This window comes from Bombus pascuorum, chromosome 9 (assembly GCF_905332965.1).
Source record: "Bombus pascuorum chromosome 9, iyBomPasc1.1, whole genome shotgun sequence".
In the NCBI taxonomy this organism is placed as follows: domain Eukaryota; kingdom Metazoa; phylum Arthropoda; class Insecta; order Hymenoptera; family Apidae; genus Bombus; species Bombus pascuorum.
Genome location: NC_083496.1, coordinates 6611188 through 6628570, shown reverse-complemented (window position 1 = coordinate 6628570; position 17383 = coordinate 6611188). Strand labels below are relative to the sequence as shown.

The window sequence follows — 17383 nt, the reverse complement described above, 5'->3', positions numbered from 1 at the left end:
GTTCGCTACTTTAACTCGGTCAATATATATATTCATTAACTATATCTACTTTTGATAGCACATCTAATTAATATAATATATATACGCAACGAGCGTAATTATCTTGTCTACAATTGTTGTTGGAATAAAGAGAACATTATAACCTGTTACCTCAGCGTTATAATTAATTCAACTACCTTTATTATCTCAAACGAATTAGGGGATCGATCAGCTTCGATTGTAAAATCGTAACGGGAATATACGACTCCTGTTGACGCGCTTCTTGAGATCGCGTCTCTCCGCGAATGGTCGACGAAACAACCTCTAAGTAACTCAACGAAACTCACTATGAGAATAATATTTAACGGTTTCGTTTAAACAAACGAAGGGATTAGCCAGCGCGTGGAAATATTGTTCTTTCTCTCGCTAATGCATCATTTATCTCGTGAATAAAGCTTTCAATTCTTAATTGAACCGATCGCTCGAAAGGCTTTTCTCTATGTTAGTGACCTTTGTTCGAGTCTGGTGATTTATCTTCGCGCAGCCTCCGAAGCTACACTGTGCAGCACAGGATGTACCAAACACTGTAAATGCACGCATACAACACAACAACAACAACCTATCCCATGCCCCGACGCCTCTACCATTTACGAGTTCTACATGACGCTGATATCTCGCGTTTGCCTTCGCCACCCACGCTACCTTCGTCGTATTTTTCTCAGTCACGGATTACTGGATTTCGAAATTGAAAAGAAAGGCGCGCTTCGTCGCCTGAACCGTCGCGATTTTTGTCGAAAATACCACCTTTGAAAATTCCATGACTTTTCTGCACACGCGGCTTTACGATATAGACACGAATGAAAATAGCGGATAAGCCGATAGAGCAAGTCTCTTGAAAACTATTTGTTGCTGTTAGCTATGTAATTCTACTAACTATTAGTTAAGTGAAAAAAATAAAACTCGGATGTAGAATGTTAAAAATCATAATTACTCAAATCTTCTAATCTCAAACATGCTAAAGTCTAGGAAATCGATACTTAAGTGTGTTAAATTAAATTAAATGTTTAGTTACTATTTAAACTATCGTATATAAAAGAAAGCGAACCGAGAATAATTTCAAGGAACAACTACACCTACGAGTATCCATTCGAGAGAAGAAAACACGAATTCGACATTCGAAGCCATCTTATATAATACAAATACAAAGAGGAGTGTCTCGCAAGGATGAAACCAACGCAATATGAATCGCAGCATCGTGTAACGTGTGAGAAGCGAGTCAGTCACAGGTATCCAAGGCATACATCACGAACGTTTCGATTACCCTACAAGGTATCGTCAAGGTGTACCACGGCGATTTTCCTCTTGGAAAGATAGCTCGTCAGAGTTGACCGTGGAGGAGATTGTTAATGTAAAACGTCCCGGAAAAGCCTCGATAGTAAGTAGTTCTAGCCTAGAGAGAGCACTGGTCGTGACCAAACGTGATCGATCAGTCAAGATCATTGGAGCAAGCACAGCTTTATTTAGACTGCTGGATACAATGACATCGGCTAGTCGGAATTAACCATCTATAGCTGAATTTTTGTACGCTATGACATTATGTGTCCAAGAGAGGAGTGTGCTCCATTTTATTCTCTTCCTCGTGACACCGTTCGTGATACAAGAGGAAAACGAGTTTTCAAATGGAGATGAACGCTGAACGGATTTAACGTGTCTTTCTCCTTTTTTCATCTCGGTGTAAAATAAACGACGATATAGGAATGGGCGAAGATTGTTTGATTTTTGGAATATGGGAAATGAAGCTGGATATTGGTAATCCTGCAAAGTCAATTTTTGGTGGCGGTGCGATGATACGATTCTCTGATGCAACAGTTTTTTTTTTTTTTTTTTTTTGTTAATTTTTGGCAAGGTATAATTTGACCATATTTGTCCAAACAAAATTCTCATGGTAACTTCCTTTTTGAAAGATAGTCGAACGAAAATTTCGCGTTGCGACGAAGAGAACATGCGGCGCTGACGCAAACATTTTTTATTTGATCACAACTTTTTTTTCGACAATCGGACAACCGAGAAGATTGGACAAATCGTAAACAGACGAGTACCGATCGCGATAAAAATTTGCACTTGGAAATGCCAACTTTACAGGGCGAAGCAAAGCTCGCGAATATATCAAATATACGTCCAACCTGAATGCGTACAGGGGCAATTTTCTCTGACATACGAAGATCCACCGAATTCGCATAACCTACAGCAAATTTCTACGTGTTATCATCCAAATTATCCGCGCGAAGATAAGTCGAGTGCTCGCTCGGTGTTCGTCCGACTTTAAGTATGTAATTCTCAAGTTAAATAGCTTTGCAGAAACTCAAACGAGAGTATCGAAGTGATACGTTTCCGTTAATCTCCTCTCGGTCACGTTGCAGAGAATCTGGCGATGTACCTAACACACCGAACGTGCAAACGGACTATTCGAATGCAAACGCCATTCAGTTTTTATTACCCGCTACCAAGAAGAGAGTGAAAAAATGTTCAGAAAGTAAATAGCGTAGGCTATTTATAGGAAACGAAGGATGAATACGATTCCAAGCTCTGAATGAAGTCATTCGACCGTGTGAAACGATGATGATGCCCAGTGAGACGAGACCGAACGATTTTAGATACTAACTCCTTTCAGCGATGTGCCTTTGAACATCGTCTCAGCCATTCTCTCGTCTTTAAGTCATTCCTCTCAAACGTCCAAGTCATTAGGGTCTCAAATTAGCAATCGATTCCCAAATCATCCTATATAATATATGGGATGTTCGGTCATTTGGATTACATTTTGCATCGTGTATAAGCTTTTTATTCCTAAGACGACAAATTTAATTTTTTCTTTCATTTTTATAGGGTTGGCAACGGTTGTTAAGGCTTCGTGATGTTACCAGAATATTTTCTCCGACACGGCGCGGAGTTATGCGACACACCTTAGATTAGGTACTTTGTTTCCGCAACATTAATCAGCGGAAACAATTTAAGGCTTAAAGATCCTTCTAGATAGCATCGTCTATAGCAGCTTACATACTTCTACACGTAACGCTATATTAATAAAGGCACGTACTAAAATATTTAGAAGAATGCACGAATATTTCTGATAACGTCTATAACGAGACTGTAAACATAATTTTTAATTTAATACAAAAAGCAAGCTAATCGTTTGATATAGACTAACCGTTAATGTCTATTTAGTTCACGGTAGTGAAGAAATGGCAGAATGAATGAATAAATGAATTAATGAGAAATTAAAAAATATTTGTCAAGAATTCCGTAATAAATAAATAAAGAGTGCCGTGTAATATTTTACTTGGAAAGAAGTATATTAAATTTCTATAATCTAACATATTCTTCGTGTGATATTTCAAAAATTATACTCCTAATACTACTCCTTTTCAACAAATATAAAAGAAATTCGTACATGGTGGAATATTTACATGGAGAGCAAAGTGTCTTCGATTGAATATTTTTTGAAATATTTTACAAAATTCCATTGAAATTGTACCGTGGTGGTTCACGTGGTTGCTCTCTAAATTCTAACTTGTTAATAGATTGGGCAATCTCTAAATTTGGAACAAGTGCATTGTGAAAATCACTTTCTTCCATTAATTTCACTTTATTTAGATCGAAGCATACGTGTGTCAAACCATAGACGATCGGTGCTATGCACTTTGTTTCTACGTGTACTCTCACAGTTTTCACTCCGGGATAATTAAATGAAATAATGCAAAACAATTCCGCGCGCTAATGAATAATTTTCACAGAAACGAACGAGAACGATCAACACTCGTCTCCCCAACACCAGTTTCTCGATATTTCACAGCTGTGCATGGCGGAATAATTACAGCTGTTATCCAACGACCAATGAACCTATGCAGACGAATCTACTTACGTCTAAACACGTCGTCATATGCAGTAAGGTCTTTATCATCGATCGTCATGCTACCGAATTAATGGAGCCATCCGATAACACGAATTTCAATCTCAATCTTCAATCATAGTTACACATCGCTTGATCCGTGTAACACATAGGTCCTAAATTATACCAAATATTATGTCAGACAGCAAGTTTATCAAACGATATTCATTAGGGAAAATTATCGCGACGCGACAGTCGTAATTGACGAAAGAACAGAGTCATGCATTAAATACGAACGTAGCATTCATAGCATGTGAACAATTTATATTTTTTATCCGATGAAGGAAAACAGGCTTCCGCGAACGATTCGACGTTTAAAGACACTTAAATAATGTTTACAGATTACCTGCAATCGTATAATTAGCTTCTAACAGATTACAGTACTTCGTCATTTGAGATACAAAACCTGAAAGACTACTGTGGAAATGAGACCATCTACGAAAATATCTACACGACTGAGGATTTAAGGAATAATTATATCTTGATCCTTTAAATGGCACAAATTTATAATTTCCAAGTAGTCATAGTTTTCAACGCTTATCACAAATGTTTAATTACTTTCGTCAATCAGCGTAGATATATGCAGCACAGCTGTGATATCGTACAAGTTTTTTTCGCAAAAATCGATGAATCATCGATAGTCGATTTATACTCCTTTCGCATGCTCACTGTGTTTTCATTGCCAAGACAGTTTTCCAAAAGTTCGCGTGACTAAAATCGAATTAATCAACGTTTAAGAGGGATTTCTTTCACAGCCGAGGAAAGAATGATCACTTGGCAAAAGTCCGTCGTCGCTTTCTTGCGGCACGACAGCCAGCTACATTTCTGACACCTTTTTCTAAAAAGGAACCGAAAGAACACGGCTGTTCGTTTGGGCACAGGCCAAGCTTGACCATCGATAACGAGGTCACTATGATGCCTACATATTGATTGTTTATTGCTACGGGTTTGCGCAAGCTGCCATGTGCCAGGATTAACGGTGCAACGAAACCGCACAGAACAATGGGAAGCTCAACTCTCCGATAGAATTGATATCTAAGCAGTTGAAGAAAACGTTGGTCACGATGAAACGTATCGGGTCTCGCGTTTCGAATATTTTTATCGCGTGTGCTTCGTGGCTTGTTAACGATTTAACGCGCCAAAGGAATAATTTATAGAGCTGGGTTTCAATTAAACGTATTCCCACAGAAATTTTAAGTAACTGAAATCGGAGTTATATTCGCGGAGAGAATCGAAAATTCGAACACAAAGATTTCATCAAACGAAACGAATGAAAGTAGAGGAATCTGTTTAAAATTTATTTTTCTTCTCGATAAAGCTATTATTGAATTTCATGGCAAAATGATCAGTTCGCAGTTTCATTTTTATTTTAATTTCTCATAACCGTCTCTTTCGTTTTATAAGGAAATAATGCACAAGATTTTTTGTTTTTTATTATTTTATTGAATTATGTATGACCCATTTCTGTTGATTCTCTTGGAACAAAATGGATCATACATAATTCAATAAAATAATATAAAACAGAAAATGTCGTGCATTTATTATTTCCTTGAACGAAGGAAACTATTGGGACAACATAATACATCGAAAATCGATTTTTCATCTACGTGATCGATGAGGGCGAGGAAAATTTATCTTCAAAAATATATTTACAAAGGGAGAGAAAATTATATCACCAAAGGAAATCGGTTACGTATAGTATACGTGGGATATCCACCTATTATTAATTTTCCATTTATCAATGTTATTTTTCCCGTGGCATAAATTTATACCGTAAACTTATCTCGGTATCTCGTGATATGAGATGTTCTAAAAATTTTATAATTTCTCTTTAGCTATCGTGCGCATATATCACTATGTAACACAATTCTAATCAGTTCGACGTGTCTGCGTAACCCAGTTACCTAGTATTCTTGAGTGCACGAGCATAAAAGGCAGTCCAAGGAATAAATAGCGACGTGTATGCAAATATTCTAGATGCCTTTTTACCGAACGAGATATAAAACATGAGTGAATGAGGATAAAACGCTGAAAGTATTTGCAATACTTGCGATAGAAAAACTGTATGACTTTCTTTTTTTGCAAAATGAGAAATATAAAAATCACTACTAAAGCAAGTTATTTATTTACAACTTGTTTTAAATATTCCTACGAGTTTCTCTATTATACTGTGATGAAACGATCGTCAAACTAGTTATGGGTTAACGACAAGTAAATAACATTCTTTTTCAACAAAGTTTAGAAACGGCTGTTACTATATTTTCGTAAAACAGAATTAAGCAATACTAAAATATGCAAATTCTACTCGAAATAAATCATCGTTCAACGTTTCTTTTTAATAGGAAAAAGCAAATTATTCCCACCAGACTTAGAATTGCACCACGACACTCTCACCTTATAACCAAATCAGCCAAATAAATGCAATCACTCTAACTGTATTCCGTCTGCGAATCATCTTCCTAACTGTAGTAACGTCTCCCAACAGAAAATTAAATTTAGTCTCCCAGACATGTCTGAATCATCAAAACCATCGCGGAAAATCTTCCTTACTTTCTCAAAGATATTAATTTCTATCACCAAGTATGATATTGTAAACTACCGACTTAGCTCTAACATACACTGTACCCTATTAATTTAAGCTTAAGTTAATCGTACTGCAGTTGTACAGTGTGTATATATATATATATATATATGCGTGTGTGTGTTCAAAATGTATGGTTGCTATTACTTATAGTAATAGCAATTCACCTATTGTATTTTACGTTCTTTTTCTGTACATTCTTGTTCCGTTAATCGCGATCGCTAATGACCATAAAAGAAGGTCGACGCGTTCTTAAATAAAATAAGTAATAATAATAAATCAGCGTTCACAGTGAGTACAAACGGGAAGATCGGGTTTCTAGGAACACGACGTTTCCAAACGCTGTTCCAAGGACGAGTTTCTCGCACCACTTCATTCGAAGTCAGCGACAGTGGCGTAATTAAACTGATAATTACGAGCGTGCGTCGCGATTCTTGAAGATCCTGCACGCCGCACAGTGCCAAAAAAAGTCTCCTGTGGCTGGAGGAGGTGGTTCTCCGCGCAGGTACAGGCTCGTTTTACCGTGCAATAAATAACCTTGCGTACAGGAAACGACGCCATATTCGTCATAGCGTCGCAGCTCGGGAATAGCTTTCGTACGACAGTCTGCCACGGCTACCCGTAAACGAGCACGTGAAATACCAGTGTACAGAAATCTCTGAACAAGCTGAAGAATTTTGGTTTTCGTTCAAGAGCAATTTTCACGGATTTTGCTGTAATCTATCAGATATCTTGAAATTTCTATCCAGTGAATTATGGTCTCTTGCAATGATATAACGCGTAATCATTAGTTCAAAATCGAGATTAAGCATTAATCAAAATTAATCTCTGTAATCTTTCTAAATTATCCAGATAATTAATGATACGGAAAAGACGAAAATTAAACGTCTCTTTGGTAGCAAAGATATCATTTTTAATCCCGCTACGGCCAAACTTATCTGCCTATTGATATTTTAATAAGAAAGACCGAAACTTGAGAAATTAGTTAATTAAGAACACGGTCGAGTTCAAAGTAACATCGACATTTGGAAGAATACAACTCTAGGTAGATGCTCCACTCATGGGTAGAGAATGGTACCAATTTTAATTTTGTCATAGATTATTCCGTCTCTTTTAATTCATTAATATTCACAAATAATGTGTTGCCTTTGTAAGCAGTCTATTTTATGGTCATAAGATAATCGGTTCTCAACAATTCTCCATACCGTTCAATTCTGATAAACATACAGGCTGATGCAAAAGTGGAATATTCGTGTGATATGTCTTATCCAATTGAAGAATTTTAGACATTAAACGTAAAAGCAAAATAAATAAGAGACCACGAACAAACATGTACGATTCAAGAAAATATATTAGAATATTCATAGACAAAACAAGATTTAGTTTGTAATAATTTTAGAGAGATTTAATGCTGTTTCATGACATCGCATTACTATCGCAAGTATCATATCTGATGTATATATCAGCATGTAAGTTATTATTTATTAATTTTATTTGTTAGTACGTTAAGCGATATTTTATATCGACACATTCTTGCTTTTACTACGCCATAAATTACATGAGCCGGTTGAATGCCATGTTTAGCTGAGTATCGCGTCTGCATTTCATTAATCGTAAGTAAATTATGAAGCAATCCTGTTCCTGGTACATTTGAATATTAATTAAGTTATCGATTTCTACATGTCTCCGTAACATTGATTTTACATGGTCTTAATGACAGAGATTATTATTAACTTTCATTAAGGGCATAATAAGTATGACACGAATCAGATGTTATCGAAGAGATATTACTATTCTATTATCGCAAGTGTACTCGATGCTTAAGGAGAATATAATCTAATGATCGATACTTGTTGAGGTATGACTAGTACAAGTCCCATACTCATCCCATACTCATTTTCCCATTGAACTTCGTAAAAATTCGTAACGTACGATGCTTTCTAAATACTTCGCTTAAAGTACATAGCACAGTAGATATACGTTATCCTTTTCTTTTCATTTCACTATTCGTATGACGTTGATCTTCTTTTATTGCATTTACAAGAAATAAAGAAACAAAATGAAGCGCCATGGAAGAAATCTATTAATCTAGAAGAATATTACTACGTAATATGAATCATCGTCGACTCTACATCAAATGCATTAAACGCGATAATTATACATTCACTAAACGTATCACGAAGCATTTCCCCATAATACGTATTTCAACTCCAACGACGAAAATAACAGCTTCAGCGAACAGTCCTCTGTAGGTCACTGATGACCCACGTGCTAAAGAATGCGGTGATGGTCTAACCGAGTGTTTGGAATCGATTAAATCCTGACTAATTCAAATCCATCCATCGAATAAATAAAATATATGTACGTGTAAATTTCAACAATTCGGAAATAGATTTTGTAAGAAAATTATTTGTTACAGTAATAAGTACGTAACGATAATTAATAGAGATCCAATCGAGTTAAGCCCATCGAACGTTAAAATAATATTTAACGAGATAGTCGCTCTAATCGTGGCTATTGCACGCAAAAATTTCCACGTGTAACTTTAGACTCCATTAATTACAAATAATTGGAATATGATACAAGAACGAGTAAGCTTGTAACGAGCCTTGGACACGAGGCGTTGCGCAGAGATATCTTTTCATTGATCGAACGTTATGCTCTCTTCTTCTACAGTGGAATTAGTCTGCTCGTAACGACAACAGCCTCCGGGAAGACCATCCTCGTATCATATAATATTTACGAGAAATTTCGATAGTCTCTGTTTATTTCTGTATATTTTTCTTTTCTCTGAATGGCGTCTATCTTGTATATAAATTTCTGCATACAGTTAGTAGAATTTTAGCATAAAATTCATAATGATAACGTTAAGTTTGTAAAACGAAATCATTACTGAAAAGTGTGGCATAAATAAATATCGATATTAAAAATAACTGCAATATTTCCTAATCATTTCTTAGAAAATTGATTTGCATTTTATTTCGTTTGTAATTTGTGTTTGTGATGTTAATTTAAATAATCGTATAGCGATGGATGGTTGCAATGTTTGATTCACATATTTACACATTTACAGATAAATATGAAATTTAATCTTTTTTCTCATTTGTTGAAATCCTTGAGAAGACTTCAAGGCCATTCTTCTCCTTTTTAGTCGATGAAAATATATTTTTCATTGTATCAAGTTTATTGTACTATAAAAATGAATTCTTCGCGCTAGATAGCATGCACTTTTTTAACAATGTTTTCTGACATGTTATCGTGAGCATTGAAGATTAATTAGTCACAGTTCTGAGTTTGAAATAGTGAATCTCATGCTACGTTCCACAAAATAATATAACAAGAAATTTTGAAATGCGAAAAAGTAGTTGGGAACCGCTGACTCATACGCGAATTAGTAACAAACGTGTCAGCGGTATCGATAAATGATATGTTGCAAAATTGTGAACAAAAATAAACGTTAATGTCTGTGAATAAAATTCATGCTGGAATAATTTACAAATCTAATAAAAAAATATAATTGAAAATCTAATTTTTTATTAAAAATATATTGTTCTTAAAATTTAATAAATAAATTTCTGTGATTATTTATTAGAAATATCAGTTTTAGTATTGCGCTTTGCTCAAACTAAGGAACTACCTTATATACAGAATTACATATATGAACTGCAGTAATTATGACTTAGTACTTATTTCAAGTACTTTTATATGGAAATATCCTTCTAGCACAAATATATGCATGTACGAACATACAATGAAAAGTGTTATATATGTAATTAGGAAACAGTACCATAAAATGAAGCTGAATAAATTTTCAAGCCTATTTAGCTTTCCAAAGTATGTATGTATTATGTACTTTGAGGAACGTATAGAAATATAAGAAATTAAAAAACAAATTACACTATTCTACTCTAGTTCTTCAAAAATGAATTTTATTATTCTTCCAATGAATCTGTAATTCTTTTGGTAGGAGACTAATATTATCTTAGCACCACCTATCAAAAATATGATTTCAAAGGAAACATTTGTGATAAAAAGTTGAATAAAAATGTACAAATTTCAACATAAAGAAAATATGTAAAAAAGATTATACGTAGAAGCTTATAACGTTCCTAGTACCTCACAAGAATCTGCCATACATTAATAGCATACTTTTTACCAAAAATCTAATATCGATATTTTGGCAGATACAGCGTACAGAAAATTATACAAGATACAAAATACAAGATAACAACTATTTGTTTATCAGATGAAACTTAATTTGAAATCAATCAAATGAACAACTTCGAACGTGTCAATTCATTTTGCAGACTAGTAACTTAATTGTCAATTGTATTTCTTACATTACATATACTGCAATATAAATATACATTGCTCTCTTTCTTATCTACAACTATTACCATTTATATTATTTAGAATAAAGTAATGTCTTATCAATTACATTTGTCAAGCTTCTAATCTGCAAAATGATAATTTTTGTAAATATTCAGTGATATAGCCATAGTAGAGTTTAGAAGTAAAAGTAGAATATGTATAAATACCTGACGGGAATCGTAGGCATCAGAGAAGTGTTCGGATTCGGCTCCGTCGTGGTGTTGCTCGCCGGCAGGGCCCTTACGTCGATCGTCACCCGCGTTACGATCCATTGCGTCGAAAACATGGACGACCGTATCGGGCACGCCGTCACACGTCCGATCCTTCGTCCTCGGGGCAGATTCCTCTGTTTTGCCCTTAACGAAGAGGCGCGTGATCGCACTCCACATTCAACGAAATCACAGCATTCGCGACGGCTGCAGCGACGATTCGATCGAACGGGTCCTTGTTCTCGTCATAGCCGGCGAGACAATGCGCTCAAAGTATTTCGCGTTACTCGACACAGGCACGCCAATATTTCTTCCGTCACGGGATCATCGGACACGTTTACGAATTTATGTCGAACAATTCGAACACTCCGTTTGACGAACGCGAAGGTTAGGTGGCACAAATACCGCTAAATTTTTCTCGAAGTAAGGTTAGATTGTGCGCTTCGACGACAGTAATATCACTTACGAGTAAATTATCCGCGTTAAAACGATGCCGTGTTCGATTTTCAGTCCATTTTGTATCACTCACCTACCAATCATCGATTTACGTATAACATTTACAGTAAGATCGGTAACCAGAAAATTGAAATGATCACAGGCTACTTTATGGCTCGTGCCGGAACATACACAAGGCTGCAATAGACACGATGTTTTGAAACTTCAAATAGCGTTCTTTGGACAAGCAGCGCCGTATGCAGAGCAGTTAAAAGTTACAGTCGAAATAATGCCGGCTCACGATAAAACACTGCAAAGGATGAACAGTAACAGTTAAGGACACTCTTCTATCGTGTCTACCGTGGACCCTGCTATTTTTGTCAGCAAGACTCGTCGCGCGTTCCGCACTCCTCGGGTAATGTGCGAGCTTCCCTATCGATTTTGCGCGAAACAGCGGAAAAACCAACTACAGGTATTCAATTCAAAATTACAGAAGTATATCACCATAGAAATTTGGATACGTCTTGAAATTCAGCTTCTTCGAGAGGTGTCTCCGGTGGTCGATTCACTCGATGGGTGTTGCAAAAATGGTATTGGCACCTGTAAAAGGGGCGTACCTCGCGCGAATCTTATTTCCTTCAAATAAATGACGAATATGTGTGTTCTCGTTCTTTGAACTCAAATTCACAACGTGCTTATTATATGATTTCATCAAATTTTCTTATATAATTAAACTAAGATCCGGATATTCGGATTTTCGTTGACAGCGGCACGAAAGCACACGAGAAGACTACTGTCGTACACAGCTCAAACTTCGCACTAGCACCACTAACGATTCGTTGGTTTTTCACAATCGTTACTATCTGTTTCCCATGCGAGACGCTCGAAAATCACAGTCGCATATGTCGATGCACGTGAATTCTCAAGCAAGAAACATTGTCAGCACGAAAAATTGTCATTTCGTATGAACATCAAGCCCACGGCACGTTCGCCGTCCATCGTGAAAACGATCATCGATTTGAAGCGAGAATATCGCTTAACGATATATCGAAATGTATTCGAGAGTGGTCGCCATGTTCTTCCCAGTCGAATTAATTCACGACAACGATATTTTCTAAGAATTATAATTTAGTTTTTTATTTTATGTTTTAAATGTGTGAGAGATACTCAGGTTCATAGATAGTTAACGATTAATATATATTTTGATGAAAATTGAAAGATTTTCGAATAGTCTATCGATTGAAAACGAGTTAATTTTAAATATGTTGTAACCAAGTATGATCGAACTTGATTGGTCGAAATGCAGTTTGAAAAATCTCGTGCCTATCTGAATCGTCGAATAATGAACATCGTAGTGACAACGGGTTTCCTTTAGATCTAATCTAAAAGCGTCTAGCAGATTTGTTATCAACTTCTCAAGATGCAACAATAAAACCGGTTTTCATCGTAATTGGTATGTCACGTTTTGTATACTAAATATACATGCATTTTTACACCATTGCAAATCAAAGTAAATTATATAATAAATATTTACTGGACTATGTATGAAATAATTTATATTACGTATTAAGTTATTTATATGATATTCAGAATTTAATTATTTCTTTAATTCATAGTACATAACGTTCAGAACATTTAAAATTCTGCTTAAAACTGAACTCCTATGTAAAATTATCGTGGGGCGTACATGCAATGCCATCTATCAGCAGACAGACTAACTTATTTAGTATAGATATTTAAATAAAAATGTCATCTCGAACATTCGGAATTCAATAAATACAAAAATTCAAATTATCAATACCAATACTTATTACATATTTCAAAAAATGGTTTATTCGTTAATTTTATCATGATATTATCAACAATCTGATCGGTACTAGATCCATTGTTGTTAACGTAAATATGAGCAGTATACAAATTGCATATAATCGTTACCCAATCGTCAAAACATTCATACTTTTAGTGTTCTTTGTTATGAATTGTTAGAATTATACATTTTTCTTAGTATCTATTATTATGAATTGTTAAAATTCATTATAACAAACAATACTAAAATTTGTCACGTTCTTTTGTATAAAGTTGAATTAGGAAAACGTTCGTTTTTATCAAGTTTGTAATGTTGCACTTTGTGACTGTTACTCATGATCGTGTAAATTAAATTAGATTTGCAGCTAAGTAGAGTAACTTTAACCTTTTAACTAAGATATATTTCCTCAGTACGAATCATTAAGTTGATTAAAAGATACTGTTACCAATAAGACATATTCAAAATGATTCACGTACTTAATAGAGGCATGGTAATAAAAAAGAAAGAACTGACACAAGTACATTGTACATATTATGTAGTATGCATTATAGAACGTATTTACAACGATATATTTACATTGTCATTACAAAAGTTGTGTTAATAATACCACAGACTATATATATTCATCGATTGATTTGTGATCGCATCCACGAACGCATTCACGCACCCACGAGCTAAAATGGACTATGCTTCATTCCCATTCACACGGTTAAACGCTCGTTAAACACCATTAAACAACGCTGACACATATCTCGAGCAGCGGCGGCACCACATTCGAATCTTGCGTCGGAATAATTTATAAAACTTTTAATCTCACGCGTCAATTAAGTATGACTATAACGTAACTCTGGTACGTTTTCTAAGAGCTTGTAAAAAATAGAAATCTATACAAAAAAAAAAGGGGGAAAAATAAAGAAAGGAAGAAGATAGAAGAAAAGAAAAAAACAAACTGTGCGATTATCGTTTATCGAACTATCGATTATCGTTCGATTGTATGATTAATCGATTAACTGTGTTAAACGCGTACGTTTCAAATTGGAGTCAACGCGTATTTTTGAAATGCACGAACAATACCGACTTGCATGTGGGACGCAAAGTAAAAAGCACGAGATTTTGGAAAATATGTACTTTCCCTTCGATTGAAAAACATGCGCTTGTGATGTTTATTTTGTTCGACAAATCTGATTCTCTGTCGCATTATAATTACGATACTACAAAATCGTACTAAAGAATTTTCCACTTTCTATATACTTATATGTATATAAATTTACACTTTACATACATGTACGTAGAAAGTTGAGTTACTAGGGTGTGTAAGTATGTACAGGGTGGTTCGGTAACTGTCGCCATGTTAATCCTCTATAACGAAATTTAAATTGAAAATAGATAGGTATGTTTTCTGGCATTCTTTTACTTACTTCTATCGCTATATCTTTTACTTTTACTTTTACTTTACTTACTATCACTGTATCGTTGCATATTGACATTTAGACTTCGTTAGAATAATTATCGTATAATAAAATAATAAGATTTTAGATTATATATAACAAATTGCAAGCAACGTCGATTCTTTCTTTTTAAGGAAAAATGAAACAAAGAATTCTTGTTATAGAGGATTAATATCCCTCGGAATGAGGAAGCTAGAGAAAAATATTTCATTTATAATAATTATATAGCAGAAAAGATTTAGTCATATAATTCTTATTCCGCTCTTTCTATATGTATAATCGTCTAGGTATTGCTAATTTAATTAAGCAATTATCTGTAATTACAAAAGTTAAGTGTTATATTAATCTTCGATTGGTATTGTTGGCCCATAGGTAATCGCTACAGTTTAAATTAGATTTGAATTGGGTTACTTCATTTTAATTCATATCATATATCTTACGCGATGAACACTACTCACGGTCTTTGTCACATAAGATACAGAATTCAAATTAAAAAGGAAGTACGTACTTTCAAATTAAATAACTTAATGCAGACTATTGTAAGTTAGGTTGGAGCTACGTCACAGCGATATTTTATATCATCCCAGTTGACGATAAAATTCCGTATTTCTTCGGTATGGTCGTTCAAATTCTTGAGTATTTAAATTTCATGAATAATGAAAATTAATCAAACTCGCAATCCTTAAGAAGATCTTCCCTCCCTCTAATAAATAACAAATAAATTCTTCGCATTATAGAGTTATCATAATATCCTACTATAACACTTGATTTCGTCTTATCTTTTCTATCATGTTATCTTTGATAGATAAATTCTTTTCCACTCTTCATAATTTCAATGATATTTAAGGTGACAATTAACCGACTACTCTGTGGAATGTTTTATACGATAAGTAGCGAGACTTTTCGTAAATGAGAGATTCTCGGATGAAAATTATTAATTCTTGATTATTCAGCGCAATCCGTTGATCGATTAGAAGCCAACAACCGACAAACCTGTCTTAAGAATCAATTCGCTTTTGCGCCAGGGATCTGTCACTTGCTGGATTCATGGATTATCTTATGAAACAACCTGTACACATACGAATCTGCTACGAGTATTACACGCGGTGCTCTTATTCTCTCGATCAGACGCATTACTTACAAACATAAATAAGTCTAATTACAAGAAAAAAAAAAAAAAAGATATCTTTTTCCTTTTCGTGTCGGCTTGCGTACATAGAGGCCTTCGACGAGCGAACGGAAGAACGCGAACACAAATGTGTTTTTCAAAACAGCGACAGATCAAATACGTAGAAATTCACCGAACAACGACGTTCTCTTTGTTTCATTTTTTCTCAGACTATAATATCGCAAGTTTGACTTCGTTAAATTAATATCACTAAACGATATATTAACCGATCGAATGTTTGAAGATTAGATGAGATATTTGAGTTGATTAAAAGAAAACAAAAAAAAAAAAAAAAAGAAAATAAAAAAAGAAAGGGAGAAAGAGAAAGAAGGAAGGAAAGGTAGAACGAAAGAAACGATTCGAAGCATCGGTTGATAACCCCGATCGTTACAGACATATGTATATTACAATGTATCCACTAAAACCGGATAAAAATCACGTGTCGGAGTGGCACGTATTCGTCGATCGTTTTTGTTCCCATTCGATTATTCACTTTTTCCAACGACGAAAATTATTACGATCGTTAGTACGGAAGCACTTGTTTCGAGAAATTACACTATCTACTAGTCGAAATTTGGCACCAGACGACCGATGATTTTCTTGCGACGCTTGAAATCCGCCATCGATCAGCGTTTGTCGTTCACGTCCAACACAGGCGAACAGACACTGGAGTTTTGTTTCGACGAACCGAGAATCGAGCGGAATTTTGAGCGACAACAGCTTAATTCGAACGTCGAATTGCACTCTGAGCAATTGAGAAAATCATACGAACTTAGAACGCAGTGTAAGAATTTTAAAGGATCAAACGACTATCGAACGATTTAATTTCTTGCAAGAATAATAATAAGTGATAAGATTTTATAATTATACAGAGTGTTTTAGCGTTTGCCATTATTTAACGTTCTAACGATTGCAAACTCTGAGAATCTTCGATGAAACATATCAGCGAAATAGAAATCGTTCGCACGGACGAATAGGTCGATGAATAAAGAAAAGAAATAATTCCATAACGCTGGATACTCGTCTCGATCTCTCCATCGATCGAATTAAGAACTGTCGATCGATTCTACTCGGAAAATTCAGCCGCACAGCTCGCTTTGCGTTCGATTTATCGTCGTTTCGAACGCGCTGTCCGCACATGTATACATCTTGCTAATCCCGGACGATCAATGGCAACCGCAGCTCTTGACGACCATGTTTTTGTACTTCTTCAGTATAACGTTGCTTTCGTCGAGGAAATACAGCACGGAGATCGGCGAGAGCTTGGTGGGCGCGCAGCAAGGCTTTGGTACCTTACCAGGGCTAACCAGATGCACCAACGTTTGGACGATCGCGTGATTGGTCGCGTTCATATGAGCGTTCAAAGGGAAATTGCATTCGCCGCTGCAATAATATGCGTCGTATCCGTCCGGTGCTATGATCCAGTCCTGCAAAATAAA

General features: G+C 35.3%; 2 protein-coding genes and 1 long non-coding RNA gene across 28 annotated transcripts in view; 1 reads left to right on the top strand and 2 right to left on the bottom strand.

Annotated features, from left to right (window-relative positions):
- Positions 1 to 12505, bottom strand: part of LOC132910729 (patronin) — an 84709-nt gene extending 72204 nt beyond the window's left edge. For 12 of the 25 annotated variants that reach the window (XM_060966647.1, XM_060966650.1, XM_060966656.1 and 9 more), the window contains exon 1: positions 11045 to 12504. In XM_060966647.1, coding sequence (XP_060822630.1) covers positions 11045 to 11266 — 222 coding nt within the window. In that variant the 5' untranslated portion in view covers positions 11267 to 12504. Of the gene's footprint in view, positions 1 to 11044 lie in introns of all 25 variants that reach the window. The other 13 variants (XM_060966640.1, XM_060966644.1, XM_060966652.1 and 10 more) reach the window with 2 other exon arrangements.
- A 116-nt stretch (positions 12506 to 12621) lies between these two features.
- The window catches only part of LOC132910773 (uncharacterized), a 48809-nt gene continuing 44047 nt past the window's right edge, over positions 12622 to 17383 (top strand). The window contains exon 1 of the long non-coding RNA XR_009658848.1: positions 12622 to 12974. This is a non-coding gene — a long non-coding RNA (uncharacterized LOC132910773). The remainder of the gene's footprint in view (positions 12975 to 17383) is intronic.
- Positions 13847 to 17383, bottom strand: part of LOC132910747 (protein 60A) — a 41618-nt gene continuing 38081 nt past the window's right edge. The window contains exon 6 of one of the 2 annotated variants that reach the window (XM_060966706.1): positions 13847 to 17371. In XM_060966706.1, the coding sequence (XP_060822689.1) occupies positions 17111 to 17371 (261 nt within the window). In that variant the 3' untranslated portion in view covers positions 13847 to 17110. The remainder of the gene's footprint in view (positions 17372 to 17383) is intronic. The other variant, XM_060966707.1, reaches the window with a different exon arrangement.